The 18,624-nt window shown below is 44.6% G+C and overlaps 1 protein-coding gene across 4 annotated transcripts; it reads left to right on the forward strand.

Moving 5' to 3' along the window:
* The first annotated feature begins 213 nt into the window (after positions 1–213).
* Positions 214–18,224, forward strand: LOC121540123 (N-terminal kinase-like protein). 4 transcript variants are annotated; one of them, XM_041848760.2, is made up of 19 exons: positions 214–717; positions 2,104–2,244; positions 2,407–2,412; positions 2,590–2,712; positions 7,994–8,214; positions 8,380–8,470; positions 8,557–8,712; positions 8,857–9,015; positions 11,654–11,761; positions 11,881–11,994; positions 12,149–12,304; positions 12,536–12,724; positions 14,022–14,097; positions 14,929–15,138; positions 15,377–15,522; positions 15,660–15,746; positions 16,971–17,276; positions 17,488–17,566; positions 17,703–18,224. In XM_041848760.2, the coding sequence occupies exons 1-19, from the start codon at positions 613–615 to the stop codon at positions 17,828–17,830; spliced, it is 2,601 nt and encodes an 866-aa protein (XP_041704694.1). In that variant the 5' UTR covers positions 214–612; the 3' UTR covers positions 17,831–18,224. The 4 variants fall into 4 exon arrangements, with proteins under 4 accessions (XP_041704694.1, XP_041704677.1, XP_041704682.1 ...); XM_041848743.2 differs by having other exon boundaries at positions 218–717; positions 15,660–15,755; XM_041848748.2 differs by having other exon boundaries at positions 219–717; positions 15,660–15,755; positions 17,706–18,224.
* Positions 18,225–18,624: the final 400 nt, after the last annotated feature.

Below are 18,624 nucleotides of genomic sequence, written 5' to 3' on the forward strand. Positions count from 1 at the left end.
ATGGAGAGAGATGTGGTTGCAGCGATGCTATGCTACTAGCCCATTTGATGAATATGCACAGCCATCTCGATATAAAGTGTTTTTTCTCAAAGTTGCCGGGATGTCACGTGTCCTACTTATATAATTACACTCGTAACAACTTAACCATTACGAAACTTCTATTAGATCAAATAAACCTCACGTAGCAAATAAGCCATTCATTTTATTTGACCAAATTCGACACTGACCTCCACACAAAAATCATTGCTTGGTAGTCGAAACAACGAAAAAAACGCCACCTGCTGGAGGGAGACATATTTTCCACCGAGTTGGGCCACTCTTCCTCATTGCTGTAAAACGCTCTAGATAAGAGCGTCTCTAAAAGGTAAAACGACAGGGCCCATGACCACTTAGAAGAGGCAAATATATAATTTATTTATCGGTATTAAAATATTAATTCTGGAAGAAAGAAGTCTACATTTGAGTCACCCACCCCTCACTCTGCTTTCCCCAAGCCGTGGAACGTAAGGGAAGTATCTGATTTCTCCGGAGTAGCCAGCTTGCTAGCTAGCAGGCTGCGGTTCGCCATAGCATAGTTATTGTTTGCTTGATGTAGGCTGGAAGAAAGGAGAGATGTGGTCCTTTTTCGCTCGGGATCCAGTCAAAGACTTTAATTATGACATTTTACCGGAGACTCAAACATCCGGAATATGGACACTACATCGGGGCAAACGAAAGGTAAATCAAATTGTGGGGGCAGAAATATATTTTAACAGAATATATCTTGTTAGCTTGCTACAAGATCCTAGCTAGCTATGCTTTCAAGGCAGGACACCCTTGTTATTTTTGGGATTTCACACGATTATCACGATGTGTATATATAAATATAACGTTGTCAGGATATTTATCGCCTACAGTAGCTAAAACAGCACGGTTAGCTAACGCTACTGCTAGGCTAGTATAGATAGCTAGCTACCTAACTAGGTTTTTTGTTTATGCAGGGCCATGTATTCTCGCCACGTCAATCTCGCTAACTATCTAACGTTAGCTAGCTAGCCAGTCACTGATGTCACCTAACGAGCTAACAACGTTAGTTACATGCGAAATGTATTTCTGTCATGTCATGCAGTGGTGTAAAAATACTTTAAAGTACTACTTAAGTAGTTATTTGGGGTATCTGTACTTTACTATACTATTTATATTTTTGACGACTTTTACTTCTACATTCCTAAAGAAAATAATGTACTTTTTACTCCATACATTTTCCCTGACACCCAAAAGTACTCGTTACATTTTGAATGCTTATCAGGACAGGAAAATGGTCCATTCACCTACTTATCAAGAGAACATCCCTGGTCTACCCTACTGCCTCTGATCTGGCGGACTCACTAAACACATGCTTCGTTTGTAAATGATGTCTGAGTGTTGGAGTGTGCCCCTGGCTATCCATAAATAAATAAACAAGAAAATGGTGACGCCTGGTTTGTTTAATATAAGGAATTTGAAGTGATTTATACTTTTACTTTTGATATTTAAGTATATTTTAGCAATTACATTTTACTTTTGATACTTAAGTATATTTAAAACCAAATACTTTTAGACTTTTACTCAAGTAATATTTTACTGGGTGACTAACTTTGACTGTTGTCATTTTCTATTAAAGTATATTTTACTCAAGTATGACAATTGGGTACTTTTTCCACCACTGATGTCATGACAAATAATGATGTCGTTGGCACACTGTTGTTCTTCTTTTAACTGGTAGCTAGCTAACTAACTAGCTGCCAACGTTATCTGGCTAATTTGTCATCAAAGGTTGCATTGTTCACTTTACTTATTGTTCAGTGCCATTCGGATGCAATGGTAGAACCTTTGATGACAGACTTGGATAGGTGTCGTTCTGTGTTTCACCTGAAATGGCTACTAGACTGAGACAAATTGTCTGGTGACATGACAACAACCCTTATTGCAAGGAACAGAACTGAACAATACCACTCCTGTGAGTGTGATTGAGGCCTCTGGCCTCAGCACGGAGACTGTAACTTCATCTCTCCTAAACCTCAACGTCTCCTCATACCAATGATGAAACATGACATTGTCACATTTTGACATCTCTCTCTTCAGATGGGTGGGGAGCCAGTATCGGTGTTTGTGTACGAGGTGTCAACGGGGACAGAGGAACAGACCCAGCTAGCAAAGGCAGCGTTCAAACGCATGAAGACCCTCCGACATCCAAACATCCTGGCCTACGTAGATGGATTGGAGGTGTGTGTCGGTGTGTTTCACCCCAGATGCAAATAGCGTAACATCACAATATAGCTGATATTTAAAAGGCAAACAACAGGATTCAGTATTTTATTACACTCATTCTGTCACCATTGTCTCAGTCTTCTGTATCTGTTTTTCTTTTCATTGTTTTTCATGCAGAGTGTGGTGAGTATCAAGGACTGAATCAGTTAGTTGCCCTGTCTACCAGTTCTAGAGAGAAACAGTAGCTAGTGTGCTAGTTGTTAGTGGACTCACTGTATAATAGAAACATACTTAGACTGTAATGCACATTTTAACCAAGTCATTAATGCATTAATGTTGTCTCTTTCTGGTGCCTTGCAGACAGAGAAGAGCCTGTACCTGGTCACAGAGCAGGTCACCCCCCTGGCAGCCCACCTAAAGGCCCAGTCAGAGAGGGGGGGCTCTGGGGATCTGGAGATGACCTGGGGCCTGCATCAGATCGTGGTCAGTAGACTGGAGGGGGATGAGTGCTCTGATTTCCTCATGTGTTTCTCTATGTTGAGTGCTGCTTGTCCTTTATCAATCCTCTACTCCAGGGGTGTCAAACTCATTTTAGCTCAGGGGCCACATGGAGGAAAATCTATTCCCAAGTGGGCCGGACCGGTAAAATCATGGTATATATATATAACTTAAAAACAACAACTTCAGATTGTTTTCTTTGTTTTAATACTATCAACATAAAACATAAAGCTGGAGCCTGAGGACAGTGTGTCCAAAATAGTACAAGCACAACATCACTATTAATCATAAAACACCTCAAGTTTATTTGAAAATTCTACATTTACATTTACATTTTAGTCATTTAGCAGACGCTCTTATCCAGAGCGACTTACAGGAGCAATTAGGGTTAAGTGCCTTGCTCAAGGGCACATTTACGTCATTTAGCAGACTTTCTTATCCAGAGCGACTTACAAATTGGTGCATTCACCCTATAGCCAGTTGGATAACCACTTTACAATTTTTTTTATTTTTTTATTTAAATTTAAAAAATTTATTTTTTCGGGGGTAGAAGGATTACTTTATCCTATCCCAGGTATTCCTTAAAGAGGTGGGGTTTCAAATGTCTCCGGAAGGTGGTGAGTGACTCCGCTGTCCTGGCGTCGTGAGGGAGCTTGTTCCACCATTGGGGTGCCAGAGCAGCGAACAGTTTTGACTGGGCTGAGCGGGAACTATGCTTCCGCAGAGGAAGGGGAGCCAGCAGGCCAGAGGTGGATGAACGCAATGCCCTCGTTTGGGTGTAGGGACTGATCAGAGCCTGAAGGTACGGAGGTGCCGTTCCCCTCACTGCTCCATAGGCAAGCACCATGGTCTTGTAACGGATGCGAGCTTCAACTGGAAGCCAGTGGAGTGTGCGGAGGAGGGGGGTGACGTGAGAGAACTTGGGAAGGTTGAACACCAGACGGGCTGCGGCATTCTGGATGAGTTGTAGGGGTTTAATGGCACAGGCAGGGAGCCCAGCCAACAGCGAGTTGCAGTAATCCAGACGGGAGATGACAAGTGCCTGGATTAGGACCTGTGCCGCTTCCTGTGTAAGGCAGGGTCGTACTCTCCGAATGTTGTAGAGCATGAACCTGCAGGATCGGGTCACCGCCTTGATGTTAGCGGAGAACGACAGGGTGTTGTCCAGGGTCACGCCAAGGCTCTTCGCACTCTGGGAGGAGGACACAACGGAGTTGTCAACCGTGATGGCGAGATCATGGAACGGGCAGTCCTTCCCGGGAGGAAGAGCAGCTCCGTCTTGCCAGGGTTCAGCTTGAGGTGGTGATCCGTCATCCATACTGATATGTCTGCCAGACATGCAGAGATGCGATTCGCCACCTGGTTATCAGAAGGGGGAAAGGAGAAGATTAGTTGTGTATCGTCAGCGTAGCAATGATAGGAGAGGCCATGTGAGGATATGACAGAGCCAAGTGACTTGGTGTATAGGGAGAAAAGGAGAGGGCCTTGAACTGAGCCCTGGGGGACACCAGTGGTGAGAGCACGTGGTGCGGAGACAGCTTCTCGCCACGCCACTTGGTAGGAGCAACCGGTCAGGTAGGACGCAATCCAGGAGTGAGCCGCGCCGGAGATGCCCAGCTCGGAGAGGGTGGAGAGGAGGATCTGATGGTTCACAGTATCAAAGGCAGCAGACAGGTCTAGAAGGACAAGAGCAGAGGAGAGAGAGTTAGCTTTAGCAGTGCGGAGAGCCTCCGTGACACAGAGAAGAGCAGTCTCAGTTGAATGACCAGTCCTGAAACCTGACTGGTTTGGATCAAGAAGGTCATTCTGAGAGAGATAGCAAGAGAGTTGGCTAAAGACGGCACGCTCAATAGTTTTGGAAAGAAAAGAAAGAAGGGATACTGGTCTGTAGTTGTTGACATCAGTGGGATCGAGTGTTGGTTTTTTGAGAAGGGGTGCAACTCTCGCTCTCTTGAAGACGGAAGGGACATAGCCAGCGGTCAAGGATGAGTTGATCAGCGAGGTGAGGTAGGGGAGAAGGTCACCGGAGATGGTCTGGAGAAGAGAGGAGGGGATGGGGTCAAGCGGGCAGGTTGTTGGGCGGCCTGCAGTCACTAGTCGCAAGATTTTATCTGGAGAGAGAGGGGAGAAAGAAGTCAAAGCATAGGGTAGGGCAGTGTGAGCATAGGGTAGGGCAGTGTTCTTTTTCTAAAGAAAAAGAACACACAAACACACAATGCCTCAGTGATTCACAGAACTGTTTCACAGATCACAGAACTATATCAGGGTGTCATTTATCAGGCAGAAATGTAGATACAAATAATGAAATCCTGTTCCCCAAACAAGTGCAAGAACCACAGAGTCAAGAATAGGTTGAATATACAAATAAAATAAAATCAATTAAAAACAATAGCACATCAACATAAAAACATATAAACATAAAGCTGGAGCCTGAGGACAGTGTGTCCAAAAGCACAACATCACTATTAATCATAAAACACCTCAAGCTATTTGAAATTCTGAGGACAAACCACACACAAACACACAATGCCTCAGTGATTCACAGAAGTATATCACAGAACTATATCAGGGTGTCTCATGCAGCACTTTAAGTGGGGTTGCATAGTTTATTTGACTCCTGATACCTGGCATCTTTAGCTTTCACCAGCGCATCAATATCAGGCGTCACATCCTGAGTGGCAGCCAACTTCAGGATGTGATTCAAGTGCTTGTGCGTGAGCCTTGAGCGCAGCTTTGTTTTATTTATGCTCATTACAGAGAACTTGCTCACAAAGATATGTGGTTCCAAACATGCACAACAGTTTTGCAGCGAGGGCTGTCAAGTTGGGGTAACCTGGCAAGAGATTCTGATAAAATGTGTCCAAGCCAGCTGCGGCAAATTTGCCCTTCAAATCCGAGTCACACTGCAAGTATATTATTTCAAGTTGGATGCTGATGGGCAGATCAGAGGGATTCACGGTTAATGGCGAACAAAAAACTTTGAAGTCTTTCTCCAGTTCACCAAAAATCTGAAAGCGTTGCTCAAACTCCCTTAACAGTCCCGTTATTTTATCTTTGAACCGCTTCATGTCTGCCACATGTTGGGTCGCGCACACATTTTTCAGACAGGGGAAGTGAGCTGCATCACCACCGGCGAGTTGCGTCTCCCACAATGACAGCTTCAACTTGAAAGAACGTATGCTGTCATAATACTGCGTGGCAACTTTGTTGCACCCTTGCAGCTGTTTGTTCAAGTTATTCAGGTGCTCTGTAACATCCACCATAAATGCAAGGTCCTGCATCCATTCTGCGGAATGAAATTCTAACACTGGTTTGCCCTTTTCTTCCATGAACTGTTCAATTTCTTCTCGTAAATCAAAGAAACGCCTCAGCACAGCACCTCGGCTTAACCATCTTACCTCAGTGTGGTATGGCAGGCCATAGATGTGGTCTTTCTCTCTGAGAAGGCTGTCAAACTGACGGTGATTCAGGCTTCTGGATCGGATGAAATTAACAGTTTGGATAATATAATAATAATAATATAATAATAATATAATAAAAATAATAACCACCTTCATGACGTTATCCATCTTTAATGACTTGCAACACAAAGCCTCCTGGTGCAAAATACAGTGAAAAGTCCAAAAATCACGTCCTCCATTTGCAGATTGCACTTTCTCTCTGAACTTTGTCACAACGCCTGCTTTTTTCCCCGATCATTGAGGGCGCACCATCTGTAGCCAGGCTGACAGCGCGGGACCAGTCCACTCCGACCCTGTCCAGCGCGCTGACGAGTGCAGTGAAAATATCAGCTGCTGTCGTTGTATCTGTCATCGGCACCAACTCCACGAACTCCTCGGTGACGGTCAATGTGTCATCAACTCTGCGGATGAAAATGGCCAGTTGTGCAACAACTGTAATGTCCGCGCTTTCATCAATTGCAACCGAAAACGCAATAAATTACTTTACTTTTTGCTTCAACTGGCTGTCCAAATCCACTGAAAGATCGGAAATCCTGTCTGCAACTGTGTTTCTTGTCAGGCTGATATTTGCAAAAGCCTGGTGCTTTTCAGGGCACACAATCTCCGCTGCCTTCATCATGCATGTTTTTACAAATTCACCCTCACTAAATGGTTTTGAAGCCACTGCGATTTCATTAGCAATGAGGTAGCTAGCTTTCACTGCAGCGTCACTGATGTCTCGGCTGTGAGTAAACACAGACTGCTGTTTCTTCAGACCCGCCAACAGTTCATTCACCTTCTCTCTTCTCCGCTGTCCTTGAAAGTTGTCATATTTGTCGGCATGAAGACTCACATAGTGGCGGCGAAGGTTATATTCTTTCAGCACTGCAACATGCTGTGAACACACCAAACATACAGCTTTCCCATTCAATTCCGTGAATAAATAGAAGGATGACAATTTTTCTTGGAACACTCTGCACTCTGCGTCCACTTTTCTCTTTTTGACAGAGACATATTGGGGCAATGAGGGTGCCAAAGCACATAATGTTAAAAGTAGAAGCCGTAATAAATATCGCGGGCGAAACAAAGTAGCTCATCCGGACTGGCTGCACTTGCTTGACCTATTTGCTCTGCCCCGGTATAAACAGTTTGCTTGCTTAACACAATTGATATTGCGCCATCCAGTGGACACAATTGGAACAGCAGTTTCTTTTATTGAAAAATTGCAGCTCAATTTTATACTTTACAAAATCATCTCGCGGGCCGGATTAAACCCGTTTGCGGGCCTGAACCGGCCCGCGGGCAGAACGTTTGACACCCCTGCTCTACTGCATTATCCTTCTCCCTTCCTCTGTCTCTCTCTTTCTCTCTATCAATCTCTTTCTCAATGGAAAGGTGACACCATCTTCTCTTAGAAGGCCCTCTATATATTAATCACACAACTGAATGTTCTCTAAACACCAGCCCAAAAGGCTCGTAGGAAGTCACAACATCAGCTGCTACAGAATCACAGTCTCACAGATACATTATCAGTGTGTCCCCGGCCCAGAATGGCGCCAAACTTTAACCATAACATTCAACACTGGCAGACATTTGATACTGGCAGTTAAACAGGTCAAAGGTAGGAACATCGGTACTCTGTTACAACAGATGATTGTAGACTAACTTCCCCCAAGGGAATACATCTGTCTGCGTCTTCCCATATTTAAAATAATGTTTATTACATATAAATCCATATCAAAAGTAAATAAAATACAGGAAAATAATTAATCAAATCATTTCCCATTACAATGGACTATCTCTCACACACTATTTCCCCCCTGTAGAAAGCTCTTAGTTTCCTGGTGAATGACTGCCACCTCCTCCACAACAACCTGGGTATCTGGGCTGTGTTCGTGGACCGAGCCGGAGAATGGAAACTTGGCGGTCTGGACCACATGACCCCAGAGAACGGGGAAGCCTCCACATCACTACCCTCCGCCAAAGCTGTTCACCCTGACATGGACAAATACGACCCCCCTGAATCACCAAACGGTGGAGAGAAATGGTGAGACGGACAGAGAATCAATAAAGAATGAGAGAATGTAAAATACTGATTTCATTGCAAATTGTATTGCTGGTATCTCACATACAAAGGTTTTAGTTCAATGCTTGATGTAGTCTGAAGATACTTCATATTTGTAGTGTCTGAGCCCATCTCTCTGTCCTCCAGGGCTGGGGATGTGTGGCGGCTGGGCTGTCTGATCTGGGAAGTGTTCAACGGTCCACTGCCCCGAGCCTCCTCCCTACGCTCCCTCGGAAAGGTACCCTCCTCCCCCACCCTTTGCCTTCAAAGGTCATTAATTAATTGGAAGTGATGTGAAATTTATTATGGTTTGTTGTCCCTCAGATCCCTAAAGCATTGGTGCCTCACTACTGTGAGCTGGTAGGGGCCAACGCCAGGGCCCGGCCTAACCCAGCCCGCTTCCTCCAGAACTGCAGAGCTCCCGGAGGATTCCTTAGCAACAGCTTTGTGGAGAGCAACCTTTTCCTAGAGGAGATCCAGGTGCGATTCATGACCCCCATCCCCGCTATAGAAAAAGCTTGACACAATAGAGATGACACAGCTCTCATTGAAATGTGTTGACTTAGCGATAAAATGTTTAATTTAGTGAAATATCTATCTAATATATATATCTATGTGATCCAGATCAAAGACCCAGCAGAGAAGCAGCAGTTCTTTCAGGACCTGAGTGAGAACCTGGACTCATTCCCAGAGGACTTCTGTAAGCACAAGGTGCTGCCACAGCTACTCACCGCCTTTGAGTTTGGCAGCGCTGGTGCTGTCATCCTCACACCTCTGTTTAAGGTATGTGTGCTGTGGAGGCAGAGAGGAGGGATTCAGATAGGAGAATGAATCACCGGCGTGGCATTGAATTGCTCCTCTTATGCAGAAGCATAATCATTGGAAGTGGTTTAGGTTAAAGGCATTTCTTCAGGGGAAAAATGCTTTTGGCAACTAATCATCCCCCCCCTTCATCAACCAATCAGTCAAATATATTTTATAAAGCCCTTTTTGCAAATCAAATCAAATTTTATTGGTCACATACACATATTTAGTAGATATTATTGTGGGTGTAGCGAAATGCTTGTGTTCCTAGCTCCAACAGTGCAGTAATATCTAACAATACACAAAGATACACACACATCTAAAAAGTAAAATAATGGAATTAAGAAATATAGAAATATTAAGACGAGCAATGTTGGAGTCCGGAGTATAAATATATATAGTATGTAATATATATACTGAACAAAAATATAAATGCAACATGCAACAATTTCAATGATTTTACTGAGTTACAGTTCATATAAGGAAATCAGTCAATTGAAATAAATTCATTAGGCCCTAATCTATGGATCTCACATGACTGGGCAGGAGCGCAGCCATGAGTGGGCCTGGGAGGGCATAGGCCCACCCACTGGGGAGCCAGGCCCAGCCAATCAGAATGGGCTTTATTACAGACAGAAATACTCCTCAGTTTAATCAGCTGTCTGGGTGGCTGGTCTCAGATGATCCCGCAGGTGAAGAAACCAGATGTGGAGGTCCTGGGCTGGTGTGGTTACACGTGGTCTGCGGTTGTGAGGCTGGTTGGACGTACTACCAAATTCTCTAAAACGACGTTGGATGTGGCTTATGGTAGAGAAATGAACATTCAATTCTCTGGCAACAGCTCTGGTGGACATTCCTGCAGTCAGCATGCCAATTGCACACACCCTCAACACTTGAGACATCTGTGGCATTGTGTTGTGTGACAAAACTGCACATTTTATTGGCCTTGTATTGTCCCCAGCACAAGGTGCAACTTTAATGTTCATGCTGTTTAATCAGCTTCTTGAAATGCCACACCTGTTAGGTGGATGGATTATCTTGGCAAAGGATAAATGTTCACTAACAGGGATGTAAACAAATTTGGGCACCAAATTTGAGAGAAATAAGCTTTTTGTGCGTATAGAAGATTCTGGGATCTTTTATTTCAGCTCATGAAACCTGGGGACCAACACTTTACATGTTGCGTTTATATTTTTGTGCACATGATGGGATGTATAGACATTATGGATAGAATATAAAGTATATCTGAAGAACACCGTGTATATTTACAGTACCAGTCAAAAGTTTGGACACACCTACTCATTCCAGGGTTTTTCTTAATTTTTTACAATTTTCTACATTGTAGAATAATAGTGAAGACATCAAAACTATGAAATAACACATATGGAATCATGTAGTAACCAAAAAGGTGTTAAACAAATTAAAATATGTTATATTTGAGATTCTTCAAAGTAGCCACCCTTTATCTTAATGACAGCTTTGCACACTCTTGGCATTCTCTCAACCAGCTTCATAAGGTAGTCACCTGGAATGCATTTCAATGAACAGGTGTGCCGTGTTAATGTGGAATTTCTTTCCTTCTTAATGCATTTGAGCCAGTCAGTTCTGTTGTGACAAGGTAGGGTTGGTATACAGAAGATAGCCCTATTTGGTAAAAGTCCATATTATGGCAAGAACAGCTCAAATAAGCAAAGAGAAACGACAGTCCATCATTACTTTAAGACATAAACGTCAGTCAATCTGGAAAATATTGAACTTTAAAAGTTTCTTTAAGTGCAGTTGCAAAAACCATCAAGCTCTATGATGAAACTGGCTCTCATGAGGACCACCACAGGAAAGAAAGTCCCAGAGTTACCTCTGTTGCAGAGGATACGTTCATTAGTTACCAGCCTCAAATTGCAGCCCAAATAAATGCTTCACACAGTTCAAGTCACAGACACATCTCAACATCAACTGTTCAGAGGAGACTGCGTGAATCAGGCCTTCATGGTCGAATTGCTGCAAAGAAACCACTACTAAAGGACACCAATAAGAAGAAGAGACTTGATTGGGCCAAGAAACACAAGCAAGATTATCAGTGACGTGTACGCAGAGGAACTTGAAGCTTCACACCTTCTCCACTGCGGCCCCCCATCAGTAGTTGGCCAGCCTCAGAGAAAACAATGCCGATGTAGAAGCACGGTGGCTAGGAAAAACTCCCTAGAAGGCAGGAACCTAGGAAGGAACCTAGAGAGGAACCAGGCTCTGAGGGGTGGCCAGTCCTCTTCTGGCCAGTGGAGATTATAAAAGTACATGTGGCAATTAAGGCCAGATTGTTCTTCATGATGTTCAAAAGTTCATAGATGACCAGCAGGGCCAACCAGGACAGATACCCCAGGACAGAGCCAACCAGGACAGATGCCCGCGGACAGGGCCAACCAGGCTGGATATAACCCCATCCACTTTACCAAAGCACCCCCCCCCCCCACACCACCAAAGGAATATCAACAGACCACTAACTTAATACCCTGAGAGAAGGCTGAGTGTAGCCCATGAAGATCTCCCCCACAGCAGGAGTCCGAAGGGGCAGAAGATCATTCCTTCTTCCATCTCTCCTTTTTCTTTCTGTCTCTGTCAGGTGGGGAAGTTCCTGTCTGCGGAGGAGTACCAGCAGAAGATCATTCCTGTCATTGTGAAGATGTTCTCCTCTACAGATCGTGCCATGAGGATACGACTGCTTCAACAGGTACAGTGTACCACACATCAGAGTACAGAGACGGCCATTACGCCAGAATGAGTGTTTGCTGCAGAACCCTTGTTTTATCCCTCTTTCAAACCCCTTTCTCATCCCTCTATTTCCTTCAGATGGAACAGTTTATTCAGTATCTAAACGATGCAGCGGTAAACTCGCAGATCTTCCCTCATGTCGTTCACGGTTTCACGGACACAAACCCAGCCATCAGAGAACAGACTGTCAAGGTATAACTGGCTCACCCAGTCTGTCAGACTGCGATTAACATGCTCTCACACGACCACTACTTCATTCAAGTGTAACTGAAAGGGTTCCTTCCCTGTGGTTAATGGTCTGACCTTGGTATTAAAGGGTTTTTATACCTCTGTTTTTGTGTCCCAGTCCATGCTGCTGCTGGCCCCTAAGCTGAATGAGAGTAATCTGAATCAGGAGCTGATGAAGCACTTTGCACGGCTGCAGGCAAGAGACGAGCAGGGACCAATCCGCTGCAACACCACTGTGTGCCTGGGAAAGATCGCCCCCTACCTCAACGCTGGGGTAACTTTCACCTGCTTCCTGCACTCTGTCTCTCTCTCTCTCTCTACCTGTCTCTCTCTCTACCTGTCTCTCTCTCTACCTGTCTGTCTCTCTCTCTCTACCTGTCTCTCTCTCTACCTGTCTGTCTTTCTCTCTCTCTCTCTCTCTACCGGTCTCCCCCTTCATTTCTCTCTCTCTCTGTTTTCTCCATCTCCCTGACTCGTATTCATGCCCATCTTCTTTCATCCACAGACACGACAGCGAGTGTTGATCTCTGCGTTCTCTCGGGCCGCTAAGGACCCGTTTCCCGCCTCTCGGGCGGCTGGGGTTCTGGGCTTCGCAGCGACGCACAACTACTACAGTGTGCCGGAGAGCGCAGCACGGGTACTACCAACGCTCTGTACCCTCACTGTTGACCCTGACAAGCAGGTTAGAGATCAGGTGAGAAGCACTACAAACACCTTACACCCCTCACATTGAAACACTGCACTGGGACATTTAACATTCTGTTTAGGAATATTTCACCAAAGACAGGCTAAAAGTGCTTCTCCAATAGAAATCCCCGATCACACTTGTAGGTGATGTCATGGCGACGATGGCTAGCTAAGCTCATACGCAGAAACACATAATCGGCTCTAACAGTTGTCTTGCGCCAAATTGTGCATGTGCAGGCCGTCAAATGAAAAGCATTCCTTCGGTATTAAGTTGTTTTTGACAAATGAAAACGTATCACTTTCACAAGGTTAGAGATGTGCCTTTAGATTTTGAGAAAATGAACAACTAAGAAATAATTTTTCACTTCTCTCATTGACTTCTCAAACCCCGGCCTGATCTGTTTCGCAAGCGTTCCCGGAAGTCTCACAATGTTGCGCCTCTGGGTTTAGAAACTCTGTGATTTCACCCTACAAAATTCAATCTGCAATTGCGTGTGACAATCAATTTTTCCCTACTCTCTCATTTCACATTGCAACATTCCATCTGTAATCAGGTTTCCATCTAACCTTTTTATGCTATAAAAACGGTCTCGACAGGCCTGATGGAAATAGCATATTTGGCGGTAAACTTTCAAAATGTCGGTAAAACAAAATACGCTGGATATGGTGGGGTGTTTTTGTCTGTAAAATTAGTTATGCTAGAAATGTCGGTGGAAACGTTTTTATGCACACATTGATATAATAACCATCATATCGAAGTAAACTTGGAGTCATGCGATGACATGTTGTGTGGTCCTCCCACTACGACTCGTCAGGAAAGCATGCAGTTTATTAGGCTTCAGATGAAATAAGTTATGATGAACTTCACAGGGTGGTGAAAGTGCACGGTGATGAGCTTGATGCTCCTTTCCAATAAATATTGAGGGTCTCATTCTGGTGACATGATAATTGATGCTTGGCTTCCGTTTGACAAATTCAAATAAAGTTGTTCTTTTGTATCTGCGAGCTGTTCGCTAGAGCGCACATGCCAATACCAGAGTGGGTCCATTCGCTATATAACGCAACATTTCTGGTGACAAAACCATCAGTAGAGTTTAAAATGCGATGGAAACTCATTTAACCTGTATTTTTTATTCGGTACATGGTAATTTTTATGTGCACTACGTCATCACGCACAGCCTTTTATCCACAAGTCAATTTGATGGAAACACATCTCTGGTGGGAAAAGTTTTTTTAGAATATTTGCATGAAAATCTGTCGCCAGTTGGATGGAAACCTAGCTAGTTCTGTTCTTCCTTCCTCAGGCGTTTAAAGCCATCAAGAGTTTCCTGACGAAACTGGAGACTGTTTCTGACGATCCAACCAAGCTGACTGAAATAGGTCTGTAAACAGTTGCAAACGTCGAGGTCGCCAAAGACGAGGCCTCAAGCACTGATCTCACATTAAAGGGATAGTTCGGGATTTTGTCAATGAAGTCCTTTTATCTGCATCCCCAGAGTCCTTTTATCTGCATCCCCAGAGTCCTTTTATCTGCATCCCCAGAGTCCTTTTATCTGCATCCCCAGAGTCCTTTTATCTGCATCCCCAGAGTCCTTTTATCCCCAGAGTCCTTTTATCTGCATCCCCAGAGTCCTTTTATCTGCATCCCCAGAGTCCTTTTATCTGCATCCCCAGAGTCCTTTTATCCCCAGAGTCCTTTTATCTGCATCCCCAGAGTCCTTTTATCTGCATCCCCAGAGTCCTTTTATCTGCATCCCCAGAGTCCTTTTATCTGCATCCCCAGAGTCCTTTTATCTGCATCCCCAGAGTCCTTTTATCTGCATCCCCAGAGTCCTTTTATCTGCATCCCCAGAGTCCTTTTATCTGCATCCCCAGAGTCCTTTTATCTGCATCCCCAGAGTCCTTTTATCTGCATCCCCAGAGTCCTTTTATCTGCATCCCCAGAGTCCTTTTATCTGCATCCCCAGAGTCCTTTTATCTGCATCCCCAGAGTCCTTTTATCTGCATCCCCAGAGTCCTTTTATCTGCATCCCCAGAGTCCTTTTATCTGCATCCCCAGAGTCCTTTTTTGTGTTCAGTATGAAGGAAGTTAGGTAGTTTCATGAGTGAATGCTAACTAGTATTAGCGCTAGCTGTACCTGCGCTAAGCTCGTTAAGAATCTGATTACAGCCTTTGAGTGTCTAATATTACTTATCTCCCTCTCACCCTAGAAAAGGATGTGATGTCATCAGCCCAGCCGGCGGGGGCAGCAGCCAGTTGGGCAGGCTGGGCAGTGACGGGGGTGTCCTCTTTGACCTCCAAGCTCATCCGGACCGGCCCGGGGGCAGAGGTGGGAGGCCCAGCTGACAACACTTCTACTGCTGCTGCTGGTACTGCCTCTTCTCGCACCGGGAGCCCTGTGACCGATGGGGTCGCCGTGGGTAAGGAACTGAGTTATGAACATGATACCTCTTAATCACTCAGATCTTAAATATGTTTCTGTTTTGGTCATTCTATACATTAGGGTGGCATCCCCCATAGAAACATAGGAAGAGCCGGCAAAGCTGTATCCATCAGTTAATGGCGTCCGCAACTTACATCCACTTTACATTCACCTTTTACCTCATCCCTCGATCTCTCCTTCCTTCATCTCTCCTCCCTCATCTCTCCTTTCTCCAGGCTCTGAAGTTAAACCACCGCCGGCCTCCGTGACTCTACTCTTTGCTTCTGGCCTTGCTATCCAATCAGACACTCCTAAGGTGACAGAGAAGGACGAGGAGCCAATCGGAGATCGTTGGGATGACGAGGACTGGGGAAGTTTGGAGGTAATTGACATGGATGGGTTTTGGGGTGGGATTTTAACAGTTGGGACCGTGGGACGTCAACTGTCACGGAACATGGGAAACGTGGAAACAGTGTTCTATTTGATCAATTAAGTAATTCAACTCCTCTACCCCCCCAGGACCCAGAGAAGGTACATGCAGCAGACCCAGATGACTGGAATTCCTCTGATTGGTCAGAAATGTCGTCAGTCAAAAAGAAGGCCAGTGTAAGAGGAGTACGTATCTGGTTTTCTCCAGACCTGAGGTTTATTCAGGGAGGCAGAGTGTTTGAAAAAGAGTCAAACATAATGGCACATTGCATTGTCATGTTAGTTCTGTAAAGTAACTAACACTCACGCTTTTATTTATTTATATATATATATGTGTGTAGGTATAGATATGTGTATATACAGTGGGGAGAACAAGTATTTGATACACTGCCGGTTTTGCAGGTTTTCCTACTTACAAAGCATGTAGAGGTCTGTAATTTTTATCATAGGTACACTTCAACGGTGAGAGACGGAATCTAAAACAAAAATCCAGAAAATCACATTGTATGATTTTTAAGTAATTAATTTGCATTTTATTGCATGACATAAGTATTTGATCACCTACCAACCAGTAAGAATTCCGGCTCTCACAGACCTGTTCGTTTTTCTTTAAGAAGCCCTCCTGTTCTCCACTCATTACCTGTATTAACGACCCGAAACACACAGCCAGGGCAACTAAGGAGTGGCTCCGTAAGAAGCATCTCAAGGTCCTGGAGTGGCCTAGCCAGTCTCCAGACCTGAACCCAATACAAAATCTTTGGAGCGAGCTGAAAGTCCGTATTGCCTAGCGACAGCACCGGAACCTGAAGGATCTAGAGAAGGTCTGTATGGAGGATTGGGCCAAAATCCCTGCTACAGTGTGTGCAAACCTGGTCAAGACCTACAGGAAACGTATGATCTCTGTAATTGCAAACACAGGTTTCTGTACCAAATATTAAGTTCTGCTTTTCTGATGTATCAAATACTTATGTCATGCAATAAAATGCAAATGAATTACTTAAAAATCATACAATGGGATTTTCTGGATTTTTGTTTTAGATTCCGTCTCTCGCAGTTGAAGTGTACCTATGATAAAAATGACAGACCTCTACATGCTTTGTAAGTAGGAAAACCTGCAAAATCGGCAGTGTATCAAATACTTGTTCTCCCCACTGTATGTGTATATGAGTTATTGAGGAAAATTGTACTTACTATGACTGTGATGTGTGTGGTTGTCTCACCTAGCTATTTTAAGATGAATGCACTAACTGTATTCGCTCTGGATAAGAGCGTCTGCTAAATGACTAATATGTAAATACATTCCTGTCTGCTAAGTGCTGAAAGTTCCAACCTACTGAACAGTGGTCCATGATCTAAAACCGTGTGAGTGCTGAAGCTGCATTCATTGCTGTCTCCATCCAGGTGGCTCTAGCATCCTCTGAGGCGGTGAAAAAGCAGAGCTCCGATTGGAGCAGCTCGGGCTGGGACGCCGACGACAGCTGGTCCAATGAGAAGGAGGCTGACAGCCAGGGTCAGAGTTCACCGGGAGAGGATGGGTGGGGCAATGACTGGGAGGAGGAGGGAACGATCGCTCCAGCCACTAAGAGTGCAGCTTTGCCGGAGGAGGTTCGGTTAGCCAGCGAGTATGACTGGGACAGTAAGGTGGCCACGCAGACGGACTTCCTCGCCAACGTGTCTCAGAGAGCAACGCCCACCCCCACTGCTACGGTGAGGAGAGGAGGGGTGGCTTTATAAATAAAATACTTTGACAGGAGTAGGCTTTGTGTTTTGAAGAACTAACAAGCAGGTTTGTCAAAATGGAGGTGAAAGTTTGGTTTTGATGCTAAGTGGACAACAGTTTTGAGGTGGAAATGGGAGGACATCACAATACGTGTTTTAATACATCTGAACTGTGCATGTGTTCTCTGTTTCATGCTAGGTTGCTGATGGCTGGAGTGCAGAGCCTGCTGGAGACTGGGGAGCCGAGGAGAGCTGGGAGTCTGTGAACGGAAGTCAAGGTGGGTCTCTAAACCTGCTCTAACATCGCTATACTCCATTATCCATCTCAATCATTTGAACCCAGGGAGTCATTTAACGAGATTCATGTTATAAGCCTCAAGCCAAACGATAACAGCTGTCTCTCTATTTCCTAAGCAGGCCTAAGCAAGGCAGAGCTGGCCAAGAAGAAACGTGAGGAGAGGAGGAAAGAACTGGAGGCCAAACGGGCAGAACGCAAGGCAGCTAAGGGTCCTCTCAAACTGGGCGCTCGGAAACTGGACTAACTGGAAGGAGGGCTGGCGGAAGGCCGGAAGCAAAGCAGACTGAGTGCTATGATGACTTTTCCCTGACTCCCGCAGAGAGGGTGGACTGGATGGAAGGTTCAACATTCCATAATCAAAAAAAGAAGAGGATTGAAGAAGAGAGACACTGTGATCTTGATGATTGTGCAAGCTGCTCACTGGCTGAGAAGGGGATCAGAGTGGCAGAGGCTGTGACAGGACTCGTCCAGACTATTATGAGTTTAAACATGACATCACATTCACATTACATCTTTGTTTTTATATAAAAACCATATTTACTTTGTAAAGAGGTGTACATAGGTGGCGCATTTTGTCTGAATGACTGTGACAAAAAATCGGAACATGTTTTTATAAATAAATTATATCTATATTGTTAGGTTCTAATTTCTGGTACAATTATAAAGATGTACTCTGAGAAACTCAAGCTGGATTTATTCACCACATTGGGTGTTGCAGCTGCACAGCACACCTAGAGGTCACACAAGGACATGCTGTATATGTATACCTTCCGACTAGGTGGAGTCACCTCCTTGTATTTCTATGATAAACAATCAGTCTCTGTTGCTGGACAGGAACAGAGTTTGTTCCTCCTCTTGGTGTTATCATGTCCCAGCCTGAGTCCGGACCCTTCGTGCTCCTCCGTGCCTTTAACAGGTCTTATCAGTCAGAGGCCTTGACTTATTGGGAGTACACATTCCTACTGTCTACTGCAGTCCACTAAATAATTACACTTCTCATACACAAAGAGCTGAAACCTAACACTACTTTCAATCTCT

Source organism: Coregonus clupeaformis, chromosome 3, assembly GCF_020615455.1.
Source record: "Coregonus clupeaformis isolate EN_2021a chromosome 3, ASM2061545v1, whole genome shotgun sequence".
Classification (NCBI taxonomy): domain Eukaryota; kingdom Metazoa; phylum Chordata; class Actinopteri; order Salmoniformes; family Salmonidae; genus Coregonus; species Coregonus clupeaformis.